Source organism: Mirounga angustirostris, unplaced genomic scaffold, assembly GCF_029215605.1.
Source record: "Mirounga angustirostris isolate CCGP_5_RB_7025 unplaced genomic scaffold, mMirAng1.0.hap1 SCAF_9, whole genome shotgun sequence".
NCBI lineage: Eukaryota > Metazoa > Chordata > Mammalia > Carnivora > Phocidae > Mirounga > Mirounga angustirostris.
The window spans coordinates 116320361-116333644 of record NW_026991717.1 but is presented as its reverse complement, the minus strand read 5'-3'; the positions used below and the strand labels follow the sequence as shown (position 1 = coordinate 116333644).

Below are 13284 nucleotides of genomic sequence, written 5' to 3'. Positions count from 1 at the left end.
ATTCCACATATGAGTGAGATCATATGATATTTGTGTTTCTCTGACTGACTGACTTCACTTAGCTTTATATCCTGTAGAGTCCATGTTGTTGCAAATGGTAAGATCTCATTCTTTTTTATGACTAAGTGTATTCCATTGTATAAATATACCACATCTTTATCCGTTCATCTATTCATGGACACTTGGGTTGCTTCCCTATCTTGGCTATGGTAAATAATGCAGTAAACATAAGGGTGCATATATGTTTTTTTGAATTTGTGTTTTCGTTTTCTTTGGGTAAATACCCAGTAGTGGAATTACTAGATCATATGGTTATTCTGTTTTTAACTTTTTAAGGAAACTCCATACTCTTTTTCCACAGTGGCTGTACCAGTTTTCCTGAAAGACTCGCTTGAGACCTAAAGACACAGGCAGATTGAAAGTGAAGGGGTGAAAAAACATTTACAATGCAAATGGAAGTGCAGAGAAAGCTCGGGTAGCAATACTTATATAAGCAAAATAGAATTTAAAACAAAGAATATAACAAGAGATAAAGAAGGACACTGTGTAATCAGAAATGGAACAATCCAACAAGAGGATATAACAATTGTAAACATTTATACACCCAACATGGGAGCACCTAAATACAAAAAGCAACTATTAAGAGATACAGGAAGAAATCAACAGTAATACAATAATAGTAGGGGAATTTAACATCCCACTTAAATCTATGAGTAGATCATCCAGATTGAAAATCAACAAGGAAACTAGTGGCTTTGTTTTTTTGGTTCTTTTTATTTTTTAAAGAATTTATTTTTTTAAGTAATTTCTACACCCAATGTGAGGCTCAAACCTAAAACGCTGAGAGGCTCAAACCTAAAATGCTGAGATCGAGTGACATGCTCTACTGACTGAGCCAGCCAGGTGCCCAGTGGCTTTCATGACACATTGGACTAGATGGATCTAACAGATATATACACAACATACCATGCAAAAGCAGCAGAATACACATTCTTTTTAAGTCCACCTGGAACATTCTCTAGAGCAGATCATGTTAGGCCCTAAAACAAATCTCAATAAATTCACAAAAACTGAAATCCTATCATGCATCTTTTCTGACCAGAATGGTATGAAACTAGAAATCAATCACAAGAAAAAAAATCTGGAAAGAACACAATAAGTGAAGTCCAGATAACATGCTGTAAACAATGAATGGTTCAACCACGAAATCAAAAAGGAAATCTTCAGTTCATTCTTAACCCAGCAGCCAAACGCAAAACTAAGTTCTATATAGAACCTTCCCGTGGCTTCCCATTTCTCTCAGAGGAAAAAATCAAAGTGTTTAGCCTACAAGACCCTATATGACTTTGCCCTATGTAACCCATCTGGTTTCATCTCTCCTAGTCTATTGTTTCATTTTGCACTGAACGCACTGACCTCCTTTCTGTTTGTCAGGTACTCTAGGCAAGCCACCCCCTCAGGGGATTGCACTGATTTTCTTTTTCTGGAATTCTCATCCTGCTCGCATGGCTTACTTTTTTACCTCCTTCAATTCTTTGCTCAAATGTTACTTTCTTAACTTAAAACTTTATCCCTGCCTCCAGCACTTCTAATCCCCCTCTTAACCCTGTTCATCTTTTTCTGCATAGCTTTACTGTCTTCTAACATACAAGTCAGTGGTGTGCTAGTAAGTGTTTCACTACTAGTTCTCTGAGTGTAGTTATGATGGTTGATATTTCTGTTTGTGCTGATGAGTAAGGTGAAAGTGAAACAACGAAGATGTGCATCAACATTTCACTGATATGTCAATGGCCTGAGAAACTTCTTTGCTCAACTGGATAATAGTTTTGAAATACTAGAAGAATATGTTCTCAATTTTTTTGTGCTATTCATAATGTAATGGTTATAGATACCACATACTTTTGAGTTTAGTCAACATTTTCTCCATCAGTTTCTTAGATCTAGACAGTCACAAAACATTCAAGCTAAGAGTGTAGTTTTTGCCAAGTTCCATGGTATAAATACTGTCACCATGGCCGATTTCAAGCCACCAACATGAAGTCAATGAACATGATGTTGTGGACAGATATACAGTAGCCCAGCATTACATAGCTCTTCCACCATACAGATACAAAATCATAAATAATTTCAGCAGCATAGATAATAAAACATAGTAAAATAATTAGGAAGTGATGAGTTTTTAGTATTTATTGCCTTTGTTTTAAAATAACTTACATAATTTTACATTTTTATTTTATATTTCCTTTTATTTTATTTTTCCTTTTAATTTTTAATAAAGGCTGTGTTTAACACCTGGTTTGCAAACTTGCAAAGAATGAAATAATCAATGAATAAATGAGAATTTATCATTTGAACTTACCACTCAGCACACCACTGTAAATAATTTGCCTTTTTATTTTCTGTCTGTCTCCTTCATAGAGGCAGGGTTTTTGCTCTATATTTTATAATTTATTGCTGCATGGCATGGTAGGTAGTCAATAAATACTTATTGAATACATTTTAATGAAAATATTTGAGGTTTTTTGTATATAAATTAAAATTTACATAAACAAATGCCTGTACTAGGTGTTGAGTGAAACAAATCTTGTCTTTAAAGAAATGTGAAACCTTTTTTCTCTTTTCAGATATGAATTTTTGATTATAACAAAAGCATATAAATCTTATTTCTCTGAATTACTAGATCTAGATTGTAAAAATACTGCTCTGAAAAGGACAGAAAGACTTTCAAATTTGCCTTGCTTAGAGTAAGATATGTGATCACTTTTTTATTTTTATTTTTTATTTACTTATTCTTAAAGACTTAATTTTTTTTAAAAGATTTTATTTATTTGAGAGTGAGTGAGAGAGAAAGTACAAACGGGGAGGGGCAGAGGGAGAAGGAGAAGGAGACTCCCCGCTGAGTGGGGACCCCCCCCCCAAGGTGATGTGGGGCTCTATTCCAGGACCCTGGGATCATGACCTGAGCCAAAGGCAGACCCTTAACTGACTGAGCCATTCGGGTGTCCCTTAAAGACTTTATTTATTTATTTTTTTAAGATTTTATTTATTTGACAGAGAGAGACACAGCGAGAGAGGGAACACAAGCAGGGGGCAGTGGGAGAGGGAGAAGCAGGCTTCCCACTGAGCAGGGAGCCTGCAGCGGGGCTGAACCGAAGGCAAACACTTAACAACTGAGCCACCCAGGTGCCCCAAAGACTTTATTTTTAAGTAGTCTCTACAGCCAACCAGGGACTCGAACTTAACCCTGAGATCAAGAGTTGAATGGTCTGTGGACTGAGCCAGCCAGGTGCCCTGATCCCTTTTTAATAAAAAGAAAAAAAGCATATGTATAGAAAAGGACAAAGAAGAAACTCCAATGTCAATGGAAGTTTTTTCTGCTTAATGGGATTATAGGCCATTTGTATTTCATTCTTTGGACTTTTCTGTTTTTTTGTGCTCTTTACAAGTAACATTTGTTACTTCTTTGGTAAAATTACTTTAAGAGCAGTTTCATTATCATACAGTGGTGAAGTATTTTAGTTGAAAGAAGACAAAAGTAAAACATTACAATTAGAAAATACAGTGTGAAGAAACAAAGAGAAATGAAAAGGCCACAGCATATTTGAAAGGCTTGATTTTCTTAGGATTTTATAGGGAGGTACTGGGAGATGAGGCCAGAAAAAGGTTGGGTTCAAATTGTAGAGGTTCCTGAAGGCCAAAGTCACAAATTAAACTGTAGAATCTTCAACAGTTTTTGAAACAATCAAGGATGAATTTTAGGAATCTTAATCTGGCATAACCATATAGGAAGATTAGAGTCCAGGGGTTGTTGCAGAAGTTCATGGATAAAGTGCCCCCCCCCCTTTTTTTTAAAAAAAAAAAAACCAGGGCTGTTAGGAATAGGAAGGACTGAATGCCAGAGATATACTGATACTCTCATCCAGTAGCATCAGTTGATGGACTGGGTATAGAAGAATTATGGAAAAGTATCAGAGATGGACCTAGAGTTTGTTGTCATTTTAAAGCTTTGATGGATATAAAAGGTACTATGTAGAAATAGGAAAATCAGGAAGAAGAGCTTGTTTGAAAGAAAAGATAAATTTGATTTGGAGACATCTTGAGTTGGAGTTGGAAGTACAACACTGGAATTCACACACACAAATCAGGGCTAGATCTTAACTCTCTATGGAATGTATACATATACATATATAGAGAGAGAGAAAAAAATTATGCTTAAAATTAGTTGACTTTAACTCATTAAAAAAAATCTCAGTTCAGTATATAATCTTTGAATTCGAAGAAGGAAAAATATAGCTGCAAACTTAAATATTGACGGGACATTTAAATTTTGCTAATAAGGTGAATTACATTGATTTTTGGATGTTAGCTAACTGCATTTCTTAGAAAAACTCCATGTGGTCTTGATGTATTATCCTTTTAATGTTTGGTTTGATTTGCTAAATTTTTGTTTAGAATTGTTGCATGTATGCTTATGGGAGATATTTGTCTGTAGCTTACTTTTTAAATAATGTTTTTGTTTGGTTTGGGCATCAGAGTAGTGTTAGCCTGAGAGAGGAATTTGAAAATATTCCCTCCTCTTCAACTTTTTGGGAGGAGTTTGTATAGAATTGGTATGATTTCTTAAATGTTCGGGAGAATTCATCAGTGAATCCATTTAGCCTAGGAGTTGTCTTTGTGGAAAGATTTTTTTTTTCTTTTTAAAGATTTTATTTATTTATTTAACAGAGAGAGAGAGCACACAAGCAGGGGGAGCCGCAGAGGGAGAGTGAGAAGCAGGCTCCCCACAGAGCAGGGAGCCCAATGCGGGACCCGATCCCAGGACTCTGGGATCATGACCTGAGCTGAAGGCAGACACTTAACTGACTGAGCCACCCAGGCGTCCCATTTGTGGAAAGATTTTTAACTATAAATTCAGTTTCATTAATAGGTTAGGTATAGGCCTGTTTAGGTTATCTATTTCTTCTTGAGTAAGCTGTGGTAGTTTGGGTCTTGCAAGATATTTTTCCATATTGTCCATGAATTTATTAGCAGAAACTTGTTCATAATATTCCTTTATTATTCTTTTTAATGTCTCTGGAATCTATGTGATGATACCTCTCCATTCTTGATATTGGTCATTTGTATCTTTCCTCCATTAGTGTGGCTACAGGTTTATCAGTTTTATTAATCTTCTCAAAGAATCAGCTTTTGATTTCCTTTTCTCTGTCTTTGTTTTCCTACTTTACTGCTTTCTGTTCTGATCTTTACTAGTTCCTTTTTTTCTGCTTACTTTGCATTTCTTTGTCCCTTTAGTTTCTATAGGTGGAAGCTGAGAACATGGATTTAAATAAGACCCTTTTTTAAAAAAAATATGGACATTTAGTGCAGGATTTCTCAATAGTGGGACTATTGGCATTTTAAGCTGAATAATGTTTTGTTGAGAGGGCTGTCCTATACATTATAGAACATTTAGCAGTATCCCTGGTCAGTACCCACTAGATGCCAACAGCAACCCCCGGCAACAACCAAAAATATTTCCAGATACTGCCAAATGTGTCCAGATGGGCAATGAATGTCCCTGATTGAGAACCACTGGTTTAATGCCGTAAATTTCTAGGTAGTGCTTTTGCAGCATCCTGTAAATTTTTATATATTGTTTTCATTTAGTTCAAAATACTTTCTGAATTCCCTTTTGATTCGTACTTTTACCCATGGGCTATTTTGAAATGTAGTTTCCAAATATTTGGTGACTTAATTCTGTGGTCAGAGATCATACTTTGTACGATTTGAACCCTTTTGAATTTGAAACTTGTTTTATGGCCCAGAACGTGGTCTATGTTTGTAAACATTCCACATGCACTTGAGAAGAATGTATATTCTGTTATCATTGAATAGAAGAATTCTGTAAGTGTCAATCAGGTCATGTTGGTTAATACTGTTGTTCAAGTTTTGCTGTTTACATCCTTGCTGATTTCTGCTTATTGATTATTCTATTGATTATTGAGAAGGGAATATATAGCATTCCAGCTTTATTTTGACTAGTATTAATTGGTGTATTGCCTTCTGTCCTTTTACTTTCAACCTATTTGTGTCTTTATGTTTAAAGTGGGTTTATTGTAGGCAGCATATAATTGGATCTTGCTATTTTATCCATTAATGAAGAACTAGTTGGTCTGTTTGACTACTGGGAAGTTTGTGTCACTGCTTAAGGTGCTGTCTCCCCTAACAAGTGTATTCCTGATCTCACGGGGGAACATGTAGAGATGGGGGCCAGTTTGGTGGACAGGTTGGAGGGCTATTGCATTCTCCTCACTGTTCCTACCTGGGACCAGGCAGGAGCACGTGAAGGCAGGGCAACCCTCTGGGACCGTAAAGGGAGCCAACAACTGTGCCTGAGAGAGATGGGACTTTTGGAATCTGTCTTGCACTGTTGCTGACCAGTCATAATCTTCACTGGCCTTAGTACTCTGTTAAACCAGGTGTTAACCTATTAGTTGTTGAGTTGTGGAAGGTCAAGCAGTGGATGCCAGGAGAGGAGCTCAGCACAGTGACTGTTTACCATCTAGAATGTAAGCATTGCAAAAATATAATCACTGGTATGGCTGTATTAGTATATACTGGCCAATTATGCACCTCTGTTTATCATGTTTGAGTATTCTGGGTTTAATTCTAATTACTGCATCCTAACTCCTATTAGGAAAGGAGGAAAATAAAGAGATGACCACAGGAAATGTTTTCACCTACCATGATTGTCTGTGGTTGCCCTGACTTCTCCCCTGAGCTTCAAGGCTTACATACATCTCTACTTCGAAGCCCTATCAACAAGCCCCTCAAATTCAACAGTTCAGTTTGCTGAGGCTTAAAACTTAGGAGTCATATTTGTATCTCTTTCTCTTCCCCATCTTCTGTAGTCAGACACCAATTCCTGCTGTTGACTTTTCCCACAAAGAGAATCCTGTTGATTCAGCAAAGCTGAGGTTATTAAACTTACAGCAACAAGGGAAAGCACCACTTTGACAGAGTCTTGGTAGTTAGGGGAACTTAGGAAAGGGTATTTCTAGGGTTTTAAGATTGGGATTCACATGGTGTAAGGCACATCCTTCAAGATGGGGAACTGGTTAGGGTGGGCAAAGTTTGTGACATGGTATTTGGAATTAGTGGACATAATAAGAAAAGGCTCTTGAAGTAATTTGTTATCCTGTCAGGAGAGCTCTTTGCCCTGATGTACACACTGTTTGCCCAGATAAGTTAGTTTGTAAGAATTTCCTGAAGCAAACAGTAAAGCTAATTACTGGTTTAGTCTTATCATTCTGGGCAAAAAAAATTTCCTGAGGCACAGTTATATCATGTTGACTCAATTCTCTCTGCTACTCTTACTTTTAAACTTTTCTTTACTCCTCTTTTTTCTCCCTACACCACTGCCCTAGCTCAAGCTCTTGTCATAACTTGCCTAGACTATTTAAAATGCCTTCTAACTCATCTATAGTCTTTTGCCCTCAGATTTGTTTTCCATACTGCCACCAGAGTAATGTAACTGTATTGCAACTCTGACACTGATGTGTGTAAAACCTTTTAGTGGCTTCTGGTTGTCTGTAGGATAAAATCAGCACCTGATCCTTGTCTGCACTCTTTTTGCATTGCTGTCCAGCATTTAATTTCCTGCATCTACACATTTGTTGATGCTGTTGCCTCCACCTGGAATATTTTTTCCCTCCTACTATATGTGGCTTCCTTTAAAAGTTAAGTCGGGCGATATCTCCTATAGGAAATGTTTCCTGAACCCAAACTGTGCTTCGGTAACACTATAGTGCTATTATTACATTCACCATATTGTACAGAAATTACCTTTTATGAGGGGAGAGAGCCACCTAAAGCCAAGTTGTCTTATTTCTGTATCCACTAGCATCTGCATTAGGGCCCATCACATAGTAAGTTCTATTTTTACTGACCCAAACAAATTGGGACAGAAGGGGAGGACTTAAGGACTTAAGGGGAGATAAGAGCTGATGATTTAACTTTAAATTGATGTATTTGAGGCAACATCCATGCACCCAAATAGAGAAATTTAAATACAAGAGCAAGATTTAAAAGTATTATGGGAAATAATGATTTCCCAATAATTGAAATAATTGAATAATTGAATTTGAATTGATTATTTCACCAAGAGTGATAGTGTAAACAAGAGAGCACAGATTGAGGACTGATATTTGGGAAATATACTCAGTGGGAGAAAGTAGAGGAAGCCCTCAGAGGTATCAGCAACAGAAATGTTGAAGATAAATCAGAGGCATAGAGATATTGTGGTGGGGAGAGCCAAGGAGGAAAGAAGTGTACAGAGGAGAGCTGGAATCATGGTGTTAAAATTGGCAGAGCATTTAAGGAGTATGGGAACTGTGAAAAGATTTTCTGAATTTGACAGTGTTATGTAGCTAGCAGAATGGGGATTTCATTTCTTTTTTTTTTTTTTTCTTTTCTTTCCTTTTTTGTAGGACAAAGTAAGATTTTTTGTTCTCAGTTTTTAAACTGGCAAAAATACATCCTTTACCTGTGTTCAACCAGGACTTTGTCAAGGGGTGTGGTTTTCTTTATTTGGGAGTAAAGTTTAACTTTATTGAGGGCCTGTCGTAAATGTGACTTTGAATTAACACATTTTCTATTTTTTTCTTGTTATTTCTTTTGTCTTTGTGAGCAAAATCATTATATATAGATTACTTGAAAACAGAATGTTTGGACTCTCCCTTGATGTGTTAATTCTTACTTTAATTACTAGATTATTTACAGGCCATTGGTAATTACCCTTTAAGAAGTAGCAAGCAAGATATTATCATTCGTATTTTCATTTTACCAAGTTCATTTTAGAACTATTATGATTATATCACTCATTTTCAAAAAATTTTCAGCCATGAAACCCTTTCCTTTTTTTTTTTTTTCTTTCTTTTTCTTTTATTCATTTGGGACAGAGAGATACAGAGAGAGAGAGAGAGCACGAGCAGGGGGAGGGGCAGAAGGAGAAGCAGACTCCCCGCTGGGCAGGGAGCCTGATATGGGACTCGATCCCAGGACCCCGGGATCATGACCTGAGCCGAAGGCAGAGGCTTAACCATCTGAGCCACCCAGGCGCCCCGAAACCCTTTCCTTAAACGTATATGGAATCCCAATACGTGAATCAGATAGAGTTCGTATGAAGCTGTGACAGGGACCTGAAGTCCCTCCTAAGTTGAGTCTAACCTTCTAACTTCCTTCCCTTTTTGTCCAGCCAGTGGCCCCTGGGTCTCCTCCATGAAAATCCTAGGGCTACTTAAAGCATAGTTTGAAAATCACTGATATGTAATACTCTTTGTAGAAATGCTGATAACCATATTAGTACTGAAGGTCACAAGATATTTAGATGTCAAGTCAGTTGACACTTTCACTCTGTTCTCTTATTGGTCAGTAGGATGTACAACAATAAATAGCTGCCCAAAGAGCAAATAAACTTGTACTAAAATTATTTAGACAGAGGTTGTATGGCTTCCTTTAAGGGAAGTTGTCAAAGTGGTTCCTTTGTCAATGTGACGCTGGACTACCGTTACATGTGCAGTCTCCTTCCAACACCAGTGATTCTCTCTGGTCTTATATGTGGCTACATTTATCCTACCTAGTAAATATTATCTAAATATGATGGGGTTCTATTTTATCTTTTAGTTCTTCAATTTTATAGTGTGCCGTGTATATGAGAGGTCCTGTGTTAAAATGCAGGGGTAGTATTTAAATAAGATAGAGTTTACTATTAAGGAAATAGAAAATTGCTGTAAGGCTTGATGAGTACAGTAAAAGAAGTAATCATAAGCCTATGAAATGAAAGGACCTAACCCAGGCCAGCTCTAGGAACTTGTCAGAAAAAATGCTGGCTTCCCTGAAGACTCCCAAGTTGACTTCAAAGATGAGTAGACTTTAACTAGAGGCAAATAAATAGGGAAAGGTCTTTCTAGGCAGAGAGAAGAACATATAAATAGGCTCTGAAAGAGGGCATGCATGCCTTGTTTGGAGATCTGTAAGTAGTTTAGTATGGCTGGAGCTTAGCATGTGAATAGGGATTGGTGAGTGAAGCCAGATGAAAAACGTCTGTGTTTTGCCAAGTTGAGGAATTTGGACTTTATCTTGAAAGTGTTGTGAAGTGAGTTAAGGATTTTAAGCTGAGCAATTGCATGGTCAGATGTGTGTTTTAGAAAGCATTCTGGCACTAGTCAAGAGAACAGATTAATGAACCTTTCTTGGCAGCAAAGCAACCATTAAGTAATAGACTTTTGCAATAATTTACACAAAAATGTCTGAGGTTAGTAGAACTGATGTGGGTGGGAGAATGAAATCAAGATATACTAAGGAGGCAAAAGCAGTAGAGTTATTGGTCAGAGACAGTGAATTCGGGGATGACTCTTAGTAGGGCTATCCCCCTACTAAGAGAAATTAAGAAGTAAGGAATTTCATGGGCTTTTTGCCTCAAGATTCTTAGAGTGCCAACTTGAGCAAGGATATGGGTACTTTTTAATTTTTTTATATTTGTATTTGCGTATATTTTTAAAGTGATATGAAGAAGTAATAACAGGATGTATTATCAGGGAAGGTTATGGAATTTTTTTTAAATCTATTAGATTAAGGTAGACTCTTACTTAAGATAGTTTAGGAATGAGTGATCTACTTAAAGGGAAAGGAATGGACTACCTTTTGTCCAGTCGTTTGATTATTTAATACCTATTTCATATACTCCATAAATCAATTTTGGTTTGAGAATAAATTCATTTTTAGAAAATCCAGGGATTTTTACATTGCCATTTGTTTGTCAGAATTTTTACCTTTTAAGAAGGTATGTGGTAAGATTGGCTTGTCTGTATAAACTAGCTAATTTAGTAATAGTTCTGCTGTGACATGCATTTTAAGATACAAAATTATTTTCCTCAATGCAAACTTTGATTTTCAAGTCTTTAATTGGTGTCATGTGGGAATTAATGTTTAATTCGTTCCTTTTTAACACTCCTAACAGAAGGATGTTTCCTTTGTGTGCTTTGTCACGTCATTTTCAAAAGTTAAGATCTCTTTTAGGCTGGTTGAGGTGGTTAAATCCCTTCAGGGAAAGAATGACCAATGCTGTGCTCCTTAACAAAAAACTAGAGGTAGTGGTTTCAGATTTTGAGATCTGCTCTGTAAAGGGACACCATTCATTATGTTTATTCATTGGTTCTTGATTGTTCTGTTGTTTCTTATCAGTTAAGTCTTCCTTCCCTGTGGATTTGTGATTTCTACTGTACCTTTGAAAGCATTAGAGAGGTACCTATTCCAGTGACAAAACAAAAAATTGACTATAGTTTAATACCTTAATTTACAAAGTTAATGGTGAGACTTGGACCTTTATAATTGAAAGCTGTTAGTTTACTTTCATTCTATGATGATTTTAGATATGAAAGTACATTCTGATGTTATACTACTTGCAAGAAATTTTTTCCTTAGAATAATTTAATCCTAGTAGAACTTTTTCTTCTTTATGTTTATTTTTATTTTTTAAAAGATATTTATTTATTTATTTATTTATTTATTTATTTATTTATTTATTTATGTATGTATGTATGTATGTATTTATTTGCGAGAGCAAGTGAGCACAAGCAGGGGGAGAGGCAGTGGGAGAAGCAGACTCCCCACTGAGCAAGGAGTCTGACATGGGGCTCTATCTCAGGACCCTGGGATCATGACCTGAGCTGAAGGCAGACGCTTAACAGACTGAGCCACCCAGGTGCCCCTCTTCTTTGTTTATTTTATTTTTATTTTTATTTTTTCCCTCTTCTTTATGTTTAAAAGAAACTTTATTTTCTTCCTTTTTATAAAAGATGTTTTATAAACACGTTATAGTCCCTGCTTTGTTTAATGTTTCTAATAGTAAGCCAAAAGATCCCTAAATTTTAGTGTTTAGGAATGGTTTTTTCCTAGTAAGTATGGAAGTTTTCAGAATGTTTTCAGAAATTGTTAGCAGTCTATAATTTGGCCTACATGTACAGATTTCCTTATTCAGGAGTTAGAATGGATTTGAGGGGTAAATCAGAAGGAACACTCATTGGATTATTAAAATTAAAATGCTTGAAAGTTCTTCGAATAACATCTCTTCAAATCTTAGAGGTTGTTATAGTTTTATAAGAACTAGTATTATCGTTGTTTTTTTGAAATGTGAAATGATTTGTTTGAGCTTAGAGTTACTCTGAGAGGAGGGATACTAGTTGCTCATTTTCTATTAAACCAAAATGTTTCATTTGGGACATTAGTTTTTTCTCAGCATGGTAATCCAAAGTTTAAATATGTGAGAAGGTAATAATTACTTTTCATATTTCTTCTACTCTGTCTGCAGGTTGTAAAAATTAAAATGAACAAACTACGGCAAAGTTTTAGGAGAAAGAAAGATGTTTATGTTCCAGAGGCCAGTCGTCCACATCAGTGGCAGACAGATGAAGAAGGGGTTCGTACTGGAAAATGTAGCTTCCCAGTTAAGGTAAGAGCTCATGTTTCTATAATTCTAGATGTGGAAAAGAATTGACAGCCTATTATATGTGAAATCCCATTGATTAGGACAATTAAAAGAAAATCCTCTAAAAACTAATCCCTTCATCTTCTGCTTCAAAGTAGAATTAATAAGAAAAATATAATTAGTGATTTTTTTCTCTTTATATTTTAAACAGGAATTTCTGATATATAATATGGAATCACTACAAATAGATCACTTCTGATGAGAAACTAATCCTGAAATATCTAAAAATCCCAAATTATCAAGAATCAAATTATTTTGAGTAAGAAATACTTACTAAGTGGTAGGGCAGAGGGAAGAGGAGTCTGTTTTCTTAAATACAGGCCTGGTATGTTCTAGAAAATCTTAAAAGAGTTAAAAGGGATTTTCCCTTCAATCTTTTAACTGTTAACTGTACAGAGGGCATTTAAATTAATGCCTTCATTTGTCAGATCAGAAAATGGAAGCTCAAAGAAGTTAAGAACATAGTGAAGAGGTAGAGAAAAGGGGGTACCATACAGGTGTTTTTTCTTACTACTACTTGACACTCTGGAGAAAAAGGGTAAAATTTAAAGTCATGAAAGAAATGTATATGCTATACTGTTTAGTGAGAAGCAGTTTATAATTATATAAGCAGTCTATGAGATGTATTAAGTGTGGACACAAAAATACAGAAGGAACTAGACCAAAATGTTAGTATCTTCAAGAAAAAAATTTAGTCTAATATAAAATGTTGATATTTTCCCCTTCTTTTTACATCTTCTTATGTGTGAATATTCTTA

General features: G+C 35.8%; 1 protein-coding gene across 17 annotated transcripts in view; it reads left to right on the top strand.

Moving 5' to 3' along the window:
* NUMB (NUMB endocytic adaptor protein) overlaps positions 1-13284 on the top strand; it is a 190642-nt gene that overhangs the window by 113163 nt on the left and 64195 nt on the right. For all 17 annotated transcript variants that reach the window (XM_064571303.1, XM_064571297.1, XM_064571302.1 and 14 more), the window contains one exon: positions 12350-12490. In XM_064571303.1, coding sequence (XP_064427373.1) covers positions 12365-12490 — 126 coding nt within the window. In that variant the 5' untranslated portion in view covers positions 12350-12364. The remainder of the gene's footprint in view (positions 1-12349; positions 12491-13284) is intronic.